Below are 17,837 nucleotides of genomic sequence, written 5' to 3' on the forward strand. Positions count from 1 at the left end.
CAGGGGAACCTGCTACTGCAAAAATCCTTCTCTCTCCCAGGGTCGAGCGGCAAGCTCCTCCGCCCCTGAGACTGCTCGCTGCAGTCCTCGGGGACCCTGTTACTCCAACAGTCCTTCTCGCTGGTCACACACTCCCAGAGGTTAACCGCCCCCTGAAACCGTCCCTCTCTGAGCCTTCAGCACGCCTAGTCGGCATTATCCCTCCTTTGTTTTACTGCTCCCCTGTCACTTACTGCAGGAGGTGCCATTCACGGGGTGCAGTAGATCCCACTTCTACCATCAGTTGTCATGGAGTCCCTGAACGATGCTCTGGAGCTGCTCCCCACAAAGCCAGGCAGGACTTTGGGGAGCCTCCTCTCCCTTGGAGCAGACTGTCTTCAGGGCAAGAAACTCACACAGCTTCACCTTCCTGGGTCTGACCTTGGAGCTTGTAGGTACAGAGAAAGGGACCCATCAGCCGGGTCCATTCTGGGGGGCAATGAGCCAGACACCCAGGTCTGCACTTACTCCACATCCCCAGCCACCTCCTAACTGAAACTCTCCAGCCCCTCTTCTGGGCTTTCTCTCTTTCCTGGGCCAGGAGGTCACCTCATCCCTTTGTTCTCCAACACCTTCAGTTGGCACCTTTGCAGGGAAGGGGCCTAGGCTGTTAGTTACCTGGAGACAGAGTGTTGGCCATTCTCTGTGCAGACACCATCACACCGGTTTCCTAGGGCTCTGCAACAATCACACCCCCTTATCCCCCAACCTAGGTACTTGAGAACTGCATAAGGGAAGCAGAGGAACCCACACAGTATTCAGAGAAAACATGAAGAACAGTCCCACTTCGTCACACACCCGCTCACCAGAGCTAATTCCCGAACTGGCCAGCAGGAGACACCGGTGTGGTGAGAGATGCTGGGACACGGGGGAATGTGGTTTTGGCAGAGGGAAGGGGTGCTGGCGTTCTCTACTCCCCAGATTAGATCTCTGTGGAAGAAGGAGCCCAATGGTTGTAGCTGCCTGCTGTGTCCTGCATAGCATTTGAGAAGCAAAGGAGGGAACTTGCTTCAGGGGTGCAGGGTGGAGGGGAGCGGCTGTCTGCTGAGTTGGACCAGCCAGACACCAGGGCTATAAGATGAGCTCAGCGAGGAGGTATGACTCGGGGGGCTTGAGAGGAACTGTGTGGTGCTGCACATCTGTGCCTGTGCCACTGCCGGTGCGCTAGTCCTAGTCCCACTGGGGCGCGTGCTGCACCAGGCTGTTTGCTGCTCCTGTGCGGGGAGAGTGCTCAAGACTGTTCCTTTCACGGCCAGCGTGCATTGTCCAGCACGTGTGGTAAGCCAACAAAGGCTAATTGCTTTATTCAGTGACGAGAGCAGCACCCGACAAACAATCTGCGGAATGTACTAGTAAATCCTGGGGAATGGAGAGATTTTTGGCACCATATTAAACAGACAAGGGAAAGGAAGAGTGTTGTGCATCGGTGCTGCACGTCCATCGGCTGTGGCTCTCCTGGGTCAGCGAAGGGGAAGTGGTAGTGTCTGGGCTCTCCCTGGGGTCGAGAGGTTGGGGTAGCCATGCTGGAGTGGTCTGGGGATGGGAGGGAGGGACCCAGGCCCACCCCCTACTCTGGGTCTCAGCCCAGGAACCCTGCAAACAACAGCTTCCCCCGGACCCTTCTTTCACCATCAGTCTGTCAAGTCCCTGGGCCACTTCCCCACAGCTTCAGTTCCCTCTGTTCCCGCCTCTGGCTCCAGCTCCTTTGCCCTCTTCCCACGGCCTCTTCCCTGAGGCTGTGTGGAAAACGGAGGGTGCAGGGATGTGCTCTGCTTCTGTTCACCCAGGCGCAGAGAGGCCCGCCTGCATTAGCTGAGCTTGGAGGTCCACAAGTGCCTGCAGCATCTGTGTTTGCTGCCGGAGAAGCCCTGTTACAGCCTGGTGCAGCTCCCCCTCCTTTGCCTGCTGGGTCTTTCTCCGCTCTCCTTCTCCCGGCTGTCTGCAGTGCTCATCCCCCAGACCCGGTGCAGCGCTGGCTTGCAGTATCTCGTGGAACCCGTCGTCCTGCCACCGTCTCTTCTTCCCTCCTCCTTATCGGGGTCAGTCACGCCCCGGGTGTGGCAGGGGATCCCTGCAGGGCCACAATGGCTGCAGCTTCAGCTAACAGGCCCGGGGTGCCTAAGTCAGTATTGTTTGTACAGACCATGAGACCCCCCTTCCCCGGCTCTCCTGAAGTGGTAAGCAGGGTATGATGCCTTGATGCCCCTTTTCCTGCTCCCCCCGAGCAACTGGATCGGAGCGCCACCAGCACAGCCGCTTCTCCCCACCGGCCCCGGAGATCCAGCATCCCTTGTGAGCGCCAGGCAGGAGCCAGCGGGGCACTGCACCCCCCAGTGGAGAGCTGCTGGGTGTGCTCGCCCCACAGGGCTACCAGGAGAGGGAATTACAGAAATGGGGGGGGGGGCCTTCTGGTCTCTGTGACCCCTGGGCAATGGAGTTCACAATGATGATCAGAATGGGGGCATTGTGGGACAGCTGCTGGAGGACTATTAGGGTTGACATAACACACTTGTGCTGTGTCAAGGTCAGTACATCGTCTGTGGCGTGCCACGGCTCTGGATGTTACGGTGTCGGTGTAATGGCGCTTACGTTGGCGGGAGGCAGCTTCGAGTGTAGACACGTTGTCACAGAGTGTGGGGGAATCCGGGCCCTGCACCCTCGGCTTCCTGCGATTCACCGGGACTCTCAGCCAGCCAGGAAAGCAGAAGGTTTATTAGACGACAGGAACACAGTCCAAAACGGAGCTTGTAGGTACAGAAACCAGGACCCCTCGGGCAGATCCATCTTGGGGGCCATGGAGCTTAGACCCCAGCCCTGGGGCTCCTTCCGTTTCCCCAGCCAACTCCAAACGAAAACCCCTCCAGCCATCTCACCCTGCCACACCCCCTGGCTCCTTCTTCAGCCTTTGTCTGGTTTCCTGGGTGGAAGGTGTCACCAGGCCCCAACTCCCTCCTGGGCTCAGGTTACAGGCTCAGGTATGATCCCTCAAGTGAAGTCACCCCGGTATCCCCTCACCAATGCAGACAGTCCCTGTAAAACTCCCACGCAACATTCCCAGGTCAATCCACCCCACTCCCTGCTCCGTCACACGTGTGCACAGCTGGGGTCACGAAAGGTGGTTTCTGTTGGGCTAAAGCTGTAGCATAGGCCAGGCCCTAGCCCGTGCTGAGAGCCAACTATTGTTTTCCCCCCACAGGGTAATGCAAAATACAGGGGAAACTGAGGCAGGAGTTAACGGATATTACAGAAAATCCCCCCTCTCTTCCCCTGGAGACCGAGCTGAGCAGGGTCCCTTGAAGCAGCGACCCAGGGCAGTTCAAACCAAGCAGTTACCCGTAGGTGGCCCAGCAGCTTTTCCAGGGTCTTGGTCCCTGGCTCGCATGCACCTTCCGGGTCCCCCCAGCTCACCTCAGTTCCCCATCCAGCGCTTGGAACAGTGCCACGCCCTGCCTGGGCACCGGGCTGCTGATGGCACCAGCAGGGGGCTGTGGGGACTTGGGGGCCCCTCAGCTCTTTGGCCAGCCCAAACCTGCCGCTCCCTCCTCCCCATCGTCTGCTGGGAGTGAGGGGGGCAGCGACCCACCTGCCTCCGTGTGTGGCTGTCCTGGCTGTAGCCTGGGGGCCCTGGGCTTAGGTGGGGGGAGGGAATGACTTCTGGAACGCTTAGTCCTAACCCAGCCCTAGCTCTGGGCTCTGGTGTCCCAGGGGCTGGTGAGGCCAGGGGCAGGGTGCTCCCCTCCCGTCCCCCATGGGCAGGTCCCTGCTGGAGTCATCCCAGCCACACGTATGCCAGCCCCCCTCTCCCCTTTGGGGGTAACCTGTTTCCCTCTCCCCAGGCAGCGCCCTCTTGCCTCCCCCTGGGGGACTGTGCATCAGCCCCTCCGTGCCCTCCCAGTTGAGGAGGGCTTGCTGAAGCCAGCCAAGGGCCTGTGGCCACCCGGCCTCACCTCCCCACTTGGAAGCGGGTGGAAGAGTGCTACCAAGTCCAGCCCGAGGGATTAGAACATTTCCACGTGCATCTGACTCTGGGGTCGCTGGTCTCGGGGTGCCAAGGGAAGACCAGGTCCCTGACCGACATGAATCCCAGGAAACCACAGCCCTTTGACTGAAGGGTCTACGTTTCGCCCCCTTCTAATTCCACATTGCAAATTATCCAACCATGATCTTGAAGTGCCACTTCCTGAGGTGGGGGAGGGAGTCCCTGTCTCTCCTGGCTCCTGTAGGCGTCGAGAGAGGAGCTGAGACCATCAAGGTGGCAAGACAACGTAGCAAGTGGCAATGGATGAATCTGAGACAAAGCCATGCAAGGCCCACTCCAGTTCCCAGCCTTGCTCTCATAAGATCAGAATCTGGGACCCCAGTCGCCGTTGCTGAAGGAGAACCAAGCAGGCGGCTGGCTGAGCACCAACCAGGGAAAGGGTCTGCTCCACATGCGACCAACAAGAGTGTTACCAACAAAAATGCTAGTGTAGACAGAGCCTTGGTATATTACAGCAACAGTATTCCCTTCATCAGCCAAACTTGTCATCTCATCAGAGAAAGCTATCCAGATAGCGTGACAAGCTGTTCTCCACTGATTGGCATGACAGCAGAACCTCAGAGTTATGAACACCTCGGGAATGGAGGTTGTTCGTAACTCTGAACTGTTCGTAAGTGAACAAAACATTACGGTTCTTTCAAAAGTTTACAACTGAACGTTGACTAAACACAACTTTGAAACTTTACTATGCAGAACAAGAATGCTGTTTTCCCTTTAATTTTTAGTAGGTTACAATTAATGCAGTACTGTGCTGTATTTGCTTTTTTGGTGGGGGTCTTGTCTCTGCTGCTTCCTGATATGTACTCCCAGTTCCAGAGAAGGTGTGTGGAACTCTGAGGTTCTACTCTAATTAGATCACCCTCCTTTAGTTCTTTATTAATCTAGTCCATATCAGCTGCTCCGTTATCTTGCCCTGGATTGATGTCAGGCTGACTGGTCCATAATTATCTGGGTCATCCCATTTACCCTTTTAAAAACTGGCCCATTCACTTTCTTCCAAGCGTCTGGCACTTCCTCAGTGCTCCGAGTTGGCATCCTTTCATCTACGAGAGACGGTGGGAATTACAGCCTAGGATGTAGATGGTTTGCAATGTCTCGTGTGACTGAATAGTCCAATCTGAGATTTGCCTCATCGCTGGCAGTTATTGCAAATGTCTGTAACTTGGGAGCTGCTTGCTTCCTACAGGCTCTTTTCTCTTCAAGCTTTGGGGGGGCCAGCTTCTGTCATGGACTTTGATACCCGGATGGAGACGATGGCGCCACTTGTTATGATCACTTGCCAAGATTTCCCATTGGTCAGGATCAAGTCCAGATTCCTTCATATCTCGCTTGCATGTGTCTTCATAGAGAAGTTTGGGATGTCCTGTTGTTCTTGTTCCTCTGATAGCTCCCCGTCTAGCATGTCCTTGGGTGTGCATCTGTCTTCCAACCTACTCAGATGGCCCAGCCAAAGCACAGTCGTCTTTGCTTGAAAAGGGCTGTCGCACTTGGTAAATTTTCCCTTTGAAGAACCTCTGTGTTTGCTGACTTTATTCTGCCATTTGGTGTTGAGTATGTGGGATAATCCTCCAGATGAGCATAAGTTGTCCATGTTTCCCCATCATACTTGAGGGCTGAGAATGCAGGCTTGGTACACTAGCATTGTGGTCTTGATGGGCAGCTTTGAGTTGTTCCAGGCTATTTTAGTTTGTCTGCTAGACGTGGTGGCTGCCTTTCCAATGTGAACATTTAGTTCTTCATCCAGTGAGAGGCTGCATTTGGGGGAAAGAGACCATCAAAAAGGACTGGTTTGAAGAAAATGACGCGGAACTATTAACTCTCATCAACATTAAGAACACATCCTATCTGGAACACAACAAGAAGCCAACAAAGTGCCAAAGTGAGACTTCAACATGCAAAAACTGAGGTACAGCGAGCAAGCAGACGCTGTGCAAATCATTCATTACTGGGTCAAGCTCTGTGAAGAGATACAGCCAGCCTCAGACACAGGTGTCATGGAGTGTGGGGGAGTCAAGGCCCTGCACCCCCGGCTTCCTGCGGTTCACCAGGTCTCTCAGCCCGCCAGTAAAATAGAAGGTTTATTTAGACGACAGGAACGCAGTCCAAGACAGGTCTTGAAGGTACAGACAACAGGGCCCCTCAGTCAGGTCCATCTGGGGGGCCCCAGGGAGGCCAGAGCTGCAATCCACAAGGGACCACTCGCTGCAATACCCAGGAGAACCCTGTTACTACCACAGTCCTTCTTGCTGGTCACACACTCCCAGGGGTTAATGGCCCCCCGAAACTCCCTTTCTGAGCCTTCAGCACACCTGGTTCCTGTCAATACACTCTCATTTTACTGCTCCCCAGTCACTTATTGCAGGAAGCGCCATTCACAGGGTGCAGTAGATCCCACCTCTACCACCTGTTATCACAGAGTGTTTGGGAGTCAGAACCCTGCCCCCCCCACTTCCTGCGATTCACCAGGACTCTCAGCCAGCCAGTAAAGCAGAAGGTTTATTTAGACGACAGGAACACGGTCCCAGACAGGTCTTCCAGGTACAGACAACAGGGCCCCTCAGTCAGGTCCATCTTGGGGGGGCCCAGGGAGGCCAGAGCCCTGTCTGGGCTCCCCTCCATTTTCCCAGCCAGCTCTAAACTGAAACTCCCTCCAGCCATCCCCCCAGCCTCCCCCCGGCTCCTCCCCCAGTCTTTGTCCAGTTTCCTGAGCAAAGGTGTCACCTGGCTTCAACCCCCTTCCTGGTTCTCATGTTACATGCTCAGTATATACACGCTCAGGTATCTTGCTTCAAGGAAAGTCTCCCATCCCCAATGCAGACAATCCCGGTAAAACTCCCCTGCAACCTTCCCAGGTCAATACTCCCCTCTCCCTGCTGCGTCACAGGCACCCACACAGTATTCAAAGAAAACATTAAGAACATTCCGAGTTCGTCACAACGGGAAACCTCAAAGGCATGTATGACGGCCTGAAGAAAGGTCTAGGTTCCACTGTCAACCAGGTTGCCCCTCTCAAATCGCACATGAAAGCAACTGTCCAGTTTGCTGGGTCCACTTCGGACGAAAAGCAGCGTGTGTCATGGTATATTTCCCCAATCTGAACCTTAGAGTCCCAAAGATGGGGTACCAGCATGAATTTCCCTAAGCTTAATTACCAGCTTAGATCTGATAGCTGCCACCAATCAGGACTTGGAGTGCCTGATACACTCTGGTCCCCCCAAAACCTTCCCTGGGGACCCCCGAGACCCAGACCCCCTGGATCTTAACACAAGGAAAGTAAACTCTTTCCCTCACCAGTGCCTCTCCCAGGCTTTCCCTCCCTGGGTTACCCTGGAAGATCACTGTGATTCAAACCCCTTCTCTCTCCTTCTCAGGCTTTCTAATCTAAAACAAAGGAATTCATTCCACTCTTCTCCCCTCCCTTCTCCTTCCCTGTTAAGTACAGACTCAATTCCCTTGAGACTCACCAAGGGGAAAAAATCAAACAGGTCTTAAAAAGCAAAACTTTTAATAAAAAGAAAGGAAAAAAAAGTAAAAGTTGTCTCTGTAATTTAGATAGTAAAAGTTACAGGGTCTTTCAGCTTATAGGCACTAGAGGGAAGCCCCCCCCCAGCAAAATAGAATTTAAAATACTTTCAGCAAACTACACATTTGCAAATACAGAAAACAATCAAAAGACTATAACCGCCTTTCTACTTAATACTCACTATTCTGAATATATAAGAGACTGTAGCAGGGAGATTGGCAAGAAACCTGGTTGCACATCTAGTCCCTTTCAGGACTCAGAGAGAACAAAGCAAAACCCAAAAACCACAAACAAAGGCTTCCCTCCACCGAGATTTGAAAGTAACTTTGTTTCCTGATTGGTCCTCTGGTCAGGTGTTTTTGGTTCCCTGTTTGTTAACCCTTTACACGTAAAAGAGACATTAATCCTTAACTATCTGTTTATGACAGCGTGAATCAAGGATGTTTTATGGCACCTACATTCTTTGGAATCGTCTTCCTGGTACTTTTGAACTATGCGTTTAAGGACATGAAAGATGCAGTGTATCTCCACACAAGATCAGCTGGGAAACTCTTCAACCTGTTCCAACTTTAGTCAAAGACCGAAGTCAAAAAGATGCTAATCAGGGAACTTCTATTAGCTGATGATGCTGCCCTCACAGCCCACAATGACGATCTACTACAAGAACTCATGGATCGCTTTTCAAGTGCTTGTCAGGCATTTGCTCTCACCATCAGCATTAAGAAAACAGTTATATTAGGACGGGGTTCCACAAAATCCTTCAATTACCTTAAATACAAACCAGCTAGGAGGAGTCCAGAAGTTCAGCTGTTTAGGTTCTACAGTGAGCATTGATTTGGGGCTTGCTCCTAGGTTTTGCTCTATGGCTGTAATCTTCACCTTGCGAATAATCAGTGTCACAATCAGGGTATTCTTTTGACGACTTGATGCAAAGAGTTGTAAAATGTCTCCTCCTGAGGGGTAGATTTGAGTGCTGGTGCATAGGCACTAATGGTGTTCACAGAGCTGATGCTTGTCTGAAGTTTAAGTGAGATGATACGTTCTGACTTCCCAGTGGGTTTTTCTAGGAGCTTTACCCAATTGTTTTGCACAGCGAAACCAACACTGTGCAGACGATTTTCTTCACTGCTTTTACCTTGCCAAAAGAAGGTGTAATGGGTCTCTTGACAGAACCAGCATCTGCAAGTCTTGTTTTCTGAAGTTCTGCAATGTCAACGCTGAGTTTGTACAGCTCACAGTCTATCGAAGCTGACTTCTGTATGCTGCTTGTGTATTGTAGGTCGTCACTGTCTGTCACATTCCAGCTGCCAAGCTGGAAAGTTCTTGGTTTCTTACTTTTGCCACGTGCAAGTTTTCAATCTGCCTTTCAACTTTTGGTCTAGCCCCACCCACCCCATGAGGCAAACAGACTGTGGCGGGTCAGCACCTGACTGTCTGGGGCTGCCCGGCTTTGTGGCAGGTGGTGGCTGATTAAGGAACATAGAGATTCCTCCCATCATTGAAGGTGACCTGTGGCGCTCTCCTCTACGCCAATCAAGTGAGAGCTTATAACCCGTAACTGCCACCTTCCGTGTTATGTCCATGCTGCCAGCAAGGATGTCCTCTCCATGTGATGTGGCTGCAATAGCCTGGGCAGTTGATATGAAGACACTGCTTTGCCCATGTGTCAGCCGGGCCTTAAAAACCTCTAAGGAAGGAGATTCCACCACCTCCCTAGGGAACTCATTCCAGTGCTTAACCCCCTTCCTAGGGAAATAGTGTTTCCTAATATCCAACCTAGACCTCCCCCACTGCAACTTGAGACCATTACTCCTTGTTCTGTCATCTGCCAGCACTGAGAACAGTCTAGATCCATCCTCTCTGGAACCCCCTTCAGGTAGTTAAAAGCAGCTATCAAATCCCCCCTCATTCTTCTGCAGATTAAACAATCCCACTACCATCAGCCTCTCCTCATAAGCTATGTGCTCCAGCCCCCTAATCATTTTCTTTGCCCTCCACTGGACTCTCCGATGTTTCCACATCCCTTCCGTAGTGGGGGGACCAAAACTGGACACAGTACTCCAGGTGTGGCCTCACCAGTGTCGAATAGAGGGGAATAATCACTCCCCTCCATCTGCTGGCAGTGCTCCTCCCAGATCTGGCTGAAGACACAGATGTCATCAATATGCACCAGGGCAAAATTATCCATCCCCTTGAGTAACTGGTCCATCAGGCGCTGGCAGGTGTCCCCTTTAGGCCGAAAGCCAGGCCAGGAACTGGTATAACCCCAGAGGGGGGATAAAAGCAGATTTCAACAGGGCATCCGGATCCAAAGATACTTGCCAGTACCCCTTGGTGAGATCCATAGTAGTGAGAGAATGAGCCCCCCACGCCCAGCTTGTCTTGAAGCTTGTCAGGCCTAGGCATGGGGTAGGCATTGAACGTGGTCATGGCATTAAGCCCCAGTAATCCACACAAAACCAGACTGACCTGCCCTCCTTGAGGATTAACACCACGGAAGAGGCCAAAGGGCTGGCAGACGGCTGAATCACCCCTAAAGGCAGCATGTCCTTGACCTCTCTCTCCAGGTCCTGTGCCATGTTCCCAGTGACCCAGAACGGGGAGCATCTTACCGGGGGGGTGGGCTCCTGTCTCCATCCGGTGGACAGCCAGGTTAGTGAGTCCAGGCCGGTTGGAGAACAGCTGCAGGTAGGAACCCAGCACCTCTCTCTGCACAGCTCTACAATGTCCTTCTTAAGGAGATGGTTGTAGGCCATCTCCACACTGTTCCCAAGTGGCCACAGACTCACAGGCCTGTGCTCTCTCAGCTCCCCACAGTCCCTGGGAGGAACCGCTTCAGTGTGACAGCCCTTCTCGAGGCTCGACTCTCTCTCAGGGTTAAGCCTAGGCTCCTCCGCCTCCTGGAACCGCACCTCTCAGAGACTCCAGCCTGCCTGCTAATCCCCCCTCTGTTCTACTGCTCCCCAGTCACTTACTGCAGGATGCTCTGTCCACGGGGTGCAGTTTATCCCACCGCTGGCACCAGTTGGCACGAAGTCACCGGGTCAGTGCTGTGGAACTGCTCCCCACAAAGCCAGTCAGGACTCTGGGGAGCCTCCTCTCTCTGAGCAGGCTGTCTGCAAGGCAAGAAGCTTCCACATTCCTGGGTCTGACCTTGGAGCATTCAGCATCCTCTTTGTCTGGATGTTACATTCCTTCCCGGGGCTCTGAGCAACACCCCCTAGCACTGGTGTCTGGGTGGTAAATTCCATCCTGGGCCTATGGGCACCGCCCCCTGGCGCCGGCGTCCGAGTGGGACATTCCCTCCCGGGGCTCTGGGCGCCGTCCTGTGGCACCGGCGTCCGGATGGGACATTCCCTCTCAGCTCTGGGCGCTGCCCCCTGGCACCGGCGTCCTGGTGGGACGTTCCCTTCCAGGACTCTGGGTGCTGCCCCCTGGCACCGGCGTCGGGATGGGACGTTCCCTTCCAGGGCTCTGGGCGCCGTCCCGTGGCACCGGCGTCCGGATGGGACGCTCCCTCCTGGGGCTCTGGGCGCCGCCCCCTGGCACCGACGTCCGGGTGGGACGTTCCCTCCCGGGGCTCTGGGGGCCGCCCCCTGGCACCGGCGTCCGGGTGGGACGTTCCCTCCCGGGGCTCTGGGCGCCGCCCCCTGGGACCGGCATCCGGGTGGGACGTTCCCTCCCGGGGCTCTGGGGGCCGCCCCCTGGCACCGGCATCCGGGTGGGACGTTCCCTCCCGGGGCTCTGGGCTCTGCCCTCTGGCACCGGCGTCCAGATGGGACGTTCCCTCCCAGGGCTCTGGGGGCCGCCCCCTGGCACCAGCATCCGGGTGGGACATTCCCTCCCGGAGCTCTGGGGGCTGCCCCCTGGCACCGGCATCCGGGTGGGACATTCCCTCCCGGGGCTCTGGGGGCCGCCCCCTGGTGCTGGCGTCCAGATGGGACGTTCCCTCCCGGGGCTCTGGGCGCCGCCCCCTGGTGCTGGCGTCCGGGTGGGACGTTCCCTCCCGGGGCTCTGGGGGCCGCCCCCTGGCGCTGGCGTCCGGGTGGGACGTTCCCTCCCGGGGCTCTGGGCGCCGCCCCCTGGGGCTGGCGTCCGGGTCGGATGTTCCCTCCCGGGGCTCTGGGGGCCGCCCCCTGGCACCGGCGTCCGGGTGGGACATTCCCTCCCGGGGCTCTGGGGGCCGCCCCCTGGTGCTGGCGTCCAGATGGGACGTTCCCTCCCGGGGCTCTGGGCGCCGCCCCCTGGCACCGGCCTCCGGGTGGGACGTTCCCTCCTGGGGCTCTGGGGGCCGCCCCCTGGCGCTGGCGTCCGGGTGGGACGTTCCCTCCCAAGGCTCTGGGGGCCGCCCCCGGGCACCGGCATCCGGGTGGGACATTCCCTCCCGGGGCTCTGGGGGCCGCCCCCTGGCACCGGCATCCGGGTGGGACATTCCCTCCCGGAGCTCTGGGGGCCGCCCCCTGGCACCGGCGTCCGGGTGGGACGTTCCCTCCCGGGGCTCTGTGGGCCGCCCCCTGGCACCGGCATCCGGGTGGGACGTTCCCTCCCGGGGCTCTGTGGGCCGCCCCCTGGCACCGGCATCCGGGTGGGACGTTCCCTCCCGGGGCTCTGGGCTCTGCCCTCTGGCACCGGCGTCCGGGTGGGACGTTCCCTCCCGGGGCTCTGGGGGCTGCCCCCTGGCACCGGCCTCCGGGTGGGACGTTCCCTCCCGGGGCTCTGTGGGCCGCCCCCTGGGGCTGGCGTCCGGGTCGGATGTTCCCTCCCGGGGCTCTGGGCGCCGCCCCCTGGCACCGGCGTCCGGGTGGGACATTCCCTCCCGGGGCTCTGGGGGCCGCCCCCTGGCGCTGGCGTCCAGATGGGACATTCCCTCCCGGGGCTCTGGGGGCCGCCCCCGGGCACTGGCATCCGGGTGGGACATTCCCTCCCGGGGCTCTGGGGGCCGCCCCCGGGCACCGGCATCCGGGTGGGACGTTCCCTCTCGGGGCTCTGGGCTCTGCCCCCTGGCGCCGGCGTCCGGGTGGGACGTTCCCTCCCGGGGCTCTGGGGGCTGCCCCCTGGCACCGGCATCCGGGTGGGACGTTCCCTCACGGGGCTCTGGGCTCTGCCCCCTGGCACCGGCATCCGGGTGGGATGTTCCCTCCCGGGGCTCTGGGGGCCGCCCCCTGGCACCGGCATCCGGGTGGGACGTTCCCTCCCGGGGCTCTGGGGGCCGCCCCCGGGCACCGGCATCCGGGTGGGACGTTCCCTCCCGGGGCTCTGGGGGCTGCCCCCTGGCGCTGGCGTCCGGGTCAGATGTTCCCTCCCGGGGCTCTGGGCTCTGCCCTCTGGCACCGGCGTCGAGGTGGGACGTTCCCTCCCGGGGCTCTGGGGGCAGGTCCTTTAGCTCAGCGCCCCAGGCCCAGAGTCGGGGCTGCAATGCCACGCGATGGGCGGGGGGCGTGGGGGGGAGGATGGGCAGTATCCTGAGCCTGGCTAATGCCCCCATAGGGAGCGGGGCGGATTGACCTGGGAATGTTGTCTAGCTTTACTGACCCTGTCTGCATGGGGGAGGGGAGAGCAGGGGGTGACTGAGGTGAGACATGGTACCTGAGCTGGGGTGGGGGGAGTTAACACCTTTGCCTGGGAAACTGGACAAAGGGAGAGGGGTAGAAGGAGGGGAGACCCGGCTGGAGGGGTTTTTAGAGTCAGTTTGGGCTGGGTAGGAAGAGGCAGGGAACCCCCAGTCTGGAGTCTAAGCTCCTTGCCCCCCAGAGGGACCTGGCTGAGGGGTCCTGGTTGTACCTACAAGCCCCCCCCCAGGTGCCACGCTGGCTCCACTTCCCCTGCCCCCCCGGGTGCCGCGCTGGGTCTGCTCCCCCTTCCCCCACCTGGGTGCCGTGCTGGGTCTGCTCCCCCTGCCCCCCCTGGGTGCCACGCTGGGCCTGCTCCCCCTTCCCCCACCTGGGTGCTGTGCTGGGTCTGCTCCCCCTGCCCCCCCTGGGTGCCATGCTGGGTCTGCTCCTCCTTCCCCCACCTGGGTGCTGTGCTGGGTCTGCTCCCCCTTCACCCACCTGGGTGCTGTGCTGGGTCTGCTCCCCCTGCCCCCCCTGGGTGCCACACTGGGTCTGCTCCCCCTTCCCTTACCTGGGTGCCGTGCTGGGTCTGCTCCCCCTGCCCCCCCCGGGTGCCACGCTGGGTCTGCTCCCCCTTCCCCCACCTGGGTGCCACGCTGGGTCTGCTGCCCCTTCCCCCACCTGGGTGCCACGTTGGGTCTGCTCCCCCTGCCCCTACCTGGGTGCCACGCTGGGTCTGCTCCCCCTTCCCCCACCTGGGTGCCGTGCTGGGTCTGCTCCCCCTGCCCCCCCTGGGTGCCACGCTGGGTCTGCTGCCCCTTCCCCCACCTGGGTGCCACGCTGGGTCTGCTCCCCCTGCCCCCCGGGTGCCACGCTGGGTCTGCTCCCCATTCCCCCACCTGGGTGCTGTGCTGGGTCTGCTCCCCCTGCCCCCCCCAGGTGCTATGCTGGGTCTGCTGCCCCTTCCCCCACCTGGGTGCCACGCTGGGTCTGCTCCCCCTTCCCCCACCTGGGTGCTGTGCTGGGTCTGCTCCCCCTGCCCCCCCTGGGTGCCACGCTGGGCCTGCTCCCCCTTCCCCCATCTGGGTGCTGTGCTGGGTCTGCTCCCCCTGCCCCCCCTGGGTGCCACGCTGGGCCTGCTCCCCCTTCCCCCACCTGGGTGCTGTGCTGGGTCTGCTCCCCCTGCCCCCCCCCGGGTGCCATGTTGGGTCTGCTCCTCCTTCCCCCACCTGGGTGCTGTGCTGGGTCTGCTCCCCCTGCTCCCCCTGGGTGCCACGCTGGGTCTGCTCCCCCTTCCCTTACCTGGGTGCCGTGCTGGGTCTGCTCCCCCTGCCCCCCTGGGTGCCACGCTGGGTCTGCTCCCCCTTTCCCCACCTGGGTGCCATGCTGGGTCTGCTCCCCCTGCCCCCCCTGGGTGCCACGCTGGGCCTGCTGCCCCTTCCCCCACCTGGGTGCCACGCTGGGTCTGCTGCCCCTTCCCCCACCTGGGTGCCACGCTGGGTCTGCTCCCCCTGCCCCTACCTGGGTGCCATGCTGGGTCTGCTCCCCCTTCCCCCACCTGGGTGCCGTGCTGGGTCTGCTCCCCCTGCCCCCCCTGGGTGCCACGCTGGGTCTGCTCCCCCTTCCCCCACCTGGGTGCTGTGCTGGGTCTGCTCCCCCTGCCCCCCCTGGGTGCCATGCTGGGTCTGCTCCCCCTTCCCCCACCTGGGTGCTGTGCTGGGTCTGCTCCCCCTTCCCCTACCTGGGTGCCACGCTGGGCCTGCTCCCCCTTCCCCTACCTGGGTGCCGTGCTGGGTCTGCTCCCCCTGCCCCCCCTGGGTGCCACGCTGGGCCTGCTCCCCCTTCCCCCACCTGGGTGCCGTGCTGGGTCTGCTCCCCCTGCCCCCCCTGGGTGCCACGCTGGGTCTGCTCCCCCTTCCCCCACCTGGGTGCCGTGCTGGGTCTGCTCCCCCTGCCCCCCCTGGGTGCCACGCTGGGTCTGCTCCCCCTTCCCCCACCTGGGTGCCACGCTGGGTCTGCTCTCCCTGCCCCCCCTGGGTGCCACGCTGGGCCTGCTCCCCCTTCCCCTACCTGGGTGCCACGCTGGGTCTGCTCCCCCTGCCCCCCTGGGTGCCACGCTGGGCCTGCTCCCCCTTCCCCCACCTGGGTGCCGTGCTGGGTCTGCTCCCCCTGCCCCCCCTGGGTGCCACGCTGGGTCTGCTCCCCCTTCCCTTACCTGGGTGCCGTGCTGGGTCTGCTCCCCCTTCACCCACCTGGGTGCCGTGCTGGGTCTGCTCCCCCTGCCCCCCCTGGGTGCCACGCTGGGCCTGCTCCCCCTTCCCCCACCTGGGTGCCGTGCTGGGTCTGCTCTCCCTGCCCCCCCTGGGTGCCATGCTGGGTCTGCTCCCCCTGCCCCCCCGGGTGCCACACTGGGTCTGCTCCCCCTTTCCCCACCTGGGTGCCGTGCTGGGTCTGCTCCCCCTGCCCCCCCCGGGTGCCACGCTGGGTCTGCTCCCCCAGATTCCTGCCCGGGGAGAGTGAGCAGGCTGGACTGGCCCTGGGGTGATGAGAGAGAGACTCTGGAGTGGGGCAGAGAAGCCGCCTGGGGGGAGCTGCCATTTGGGGTGTCTCAGGGTGTGACCGTCCGCACACCCCTGCAGTGATGTTGACTTTATCTCGCTCTGCCTCGTCTCCCCCCTCCCCCCGCTGCCCCACACCTGCTCACCTGTCCATCCGTCTGTCCTACCCCATTCCCAGGGCTCATGGCCGGCTCACCTCTGGGAGCAGCCCACTGCCCGGCCTGCACTTGTCTGTCCGGATCTCCCCCCTCCCCGCCTGACTGTCTGTCTGGTCCATCCCGACGTCTCCCCCACCATAGGCTCTGCTTGTTCGGTGCCGGCCCAGCCGGGCACCCTGGCAGCCCGCCCCGGCCCGTGCCTCCCCAGCGTGCTAGGAATCCTGACCCTCCCGTTCTGCCCGCTCTGCCCCAGGTGTCTCCAGAACTATATCCCGCCCCAGAGCCTCACCCTGTCCTGCCCCGTGTGCCGCCAGACCTCCATCCTGCCCGAGCAGGGCGTGGCCGCGCTGCAGAGCAACTTCTTCATCACCAACCTCATGGAGGTGCTGCAGCGCTCCCCCGAGGGCAGCAGCCGCCCGGACGCCGCCGCGCTGGACCCCGTCAGCGCCGTCACTGGCCAGCCGCTCTCCTGCCCCAACCACGAGGGCAAGGTGGGTGCCCCTGGCCTGGACAGGAGCCCCCGGGGGAGAGGACCAGGGTGACCCCATTTCCTGGGGAGGTGGGTGGCCTTGGCCTGGACAGGAGCCCTGGGGGGGGGGAGAGAGGACCAGGGTGACTCCATTTCTGGAGAGGAGCCCCAGGGGGGAGAGGACCAGGGTGACCCCATCTCCTGGGGAGGTGGGTGCCCCTGGCATGGACAGGAGCCCTGGGGGGGAGAGGACCAGAGTGACCCCGTTTCCTAGGGAGGTGGGTGCCCCTGGCATGGACAGGAGCACCGGGGGGAGAGGACCAGAGTGACCCCGTTTCCTGGGGAGGTGGGTGCCCCTGGCATGGACAGGAGCACCGGGGGGAGAGGAGCAGGGTGACCCCGTTTCCTGGGGAGGTGGGTGCCCCTGGCCTGGACAGGAGCCCTGGGGTGGAGAGGACCAGGGTGACCCCGTTTCCTGGGGAGGTGGGTGCCCCTGGCCTGGACAGGAGCCCCGGGGTGGAGAGGACCAGAGTGACCCCGTTTCCTGGGGAGGTGGGTGCCCCTGGCCTGGACAGGAGTCCTGGGGGGAGAGGACCACAGTGACCCCGTTTCCTGGGGAGGTGGGTGCCCCTGGCCTGGACAGGAGCCCTGGGGTGGAGAGGACCAGGGTGACCCCATTTCCTGGGGAGGTGGGTGCCCCTGGCCTGGACAGGAGTCCTGGGGGGAGAGGACCACAGTGACCCCGTTTCCTGGGGAGGTGGGTGCCCCTGGCCTGGACAGGAGCCCCGGGGTGGAGAGGACCAGAGTGACCCTGTTTCCTGGGGAGGTGGGTGCCCCTGGCCTGGACAGGAGTCCTGGAGGGAGAGGACCACAGTGACCCCGTTTCCTGGGGAGGTGGGTGCCCCTGGCCTGGACAGGAGCACCGGGGGGAGAGGACCAGAGTGACCCCGTTTCCTGGGGAGGTGGGTGCCCCTGGCATGGACAGGAGCACCGGGGGGAGAGGACCAGGGTGACCCCGTTTCCTGGGGAGGTGGGTGCCCCTGGCCTGGACAGGAGCCCTGGGGTGGAGAGGACCAGGGTGACCCCGTTTCCTGGGGAGGTGGGTGCCCCTGGCCTGGACAGGAGCCCTGGGGTGGAGAGGACCACAGTGACCCCGTTTCCTGGGGAGGTGGGTGCCCCTGGCCTGGACAGGAGCCCCGGGGTGGAGAGGACCAGAGTGACCCTGTTCCTGGGGAGGTGGGTGCCCCTGGCCTGGACAGGAGTCCTGGGGGGAGAGGACCACAGTGACCCCGTTTCCTGGGGAGGTGGGTGCCCCTGGCCTGGACAGGAGCCCCGGGGTGGAGAGGACCAGAGTGACCCCGTTTCCTGGGGAGGTGGGTGCCCCTGGCCTGGACAGGAGCCCGGGGTGGAGAGGACCAGAGTGACCCTGTTTCCTGGGGAGGTGGGTGCCCCTGGCCTGGACAGGAGTCCTGGGGGGAGAGGACCACAGTGACCCCGTT

The 17,837-nt window shown here is 60.8% G+C and overlaps 1 protein-coding gene across 4 annotated transcripts in view; it reads left to right on the forward strand.

The window, feature by feature from the left end:
• The first annotated feature begins 592 nt into the window (after positions 1-592).
• TRIM3 (tripartite motif containing 3) overlaps positions 593-17,837 on the forward strand; it is a 53,445-nt gene continuing 36,200 nt past the window's right edge. For 2 of the 4 annotated variants that reach the window (XM_030546780.1, XM_030546781.1), the window contains exons 1-2: positions 593-882; positions 16,123-16,360. In XM_030546780.1, the coding sequence (XP_030402640.1) occupies positions 809-882; positions 16,123-16,360 (312 nt within the window). In that variant the 5' untranslated portion in view covers positions 593-808. The remainder of the gene's footprint in view (positions 883-16,122; positions 16,361-17,837) is intronic. The other 2 variants (XM_030546782.1, XM_030546783.1) reach the window with 2 other exon arrangements.

Source organism: Gopherus evgoodei, unplaced genomic scaffold (genome assembly GCF_007399415.2).
Source record: "Gopherus evgoodei ecotype Sinaloan lineage unplaced genomic scaffold, rGopEvg1_v1.p scaffold_49_arrow_ctg1, whole genome shotgun sequence".
NCBI classification, from domain to species: domain Eukaryota; kingdom Metazoa; phylum Chordata; order Testudines; family Testudinidae; genus Gopherus; species Gopherus evgoodei.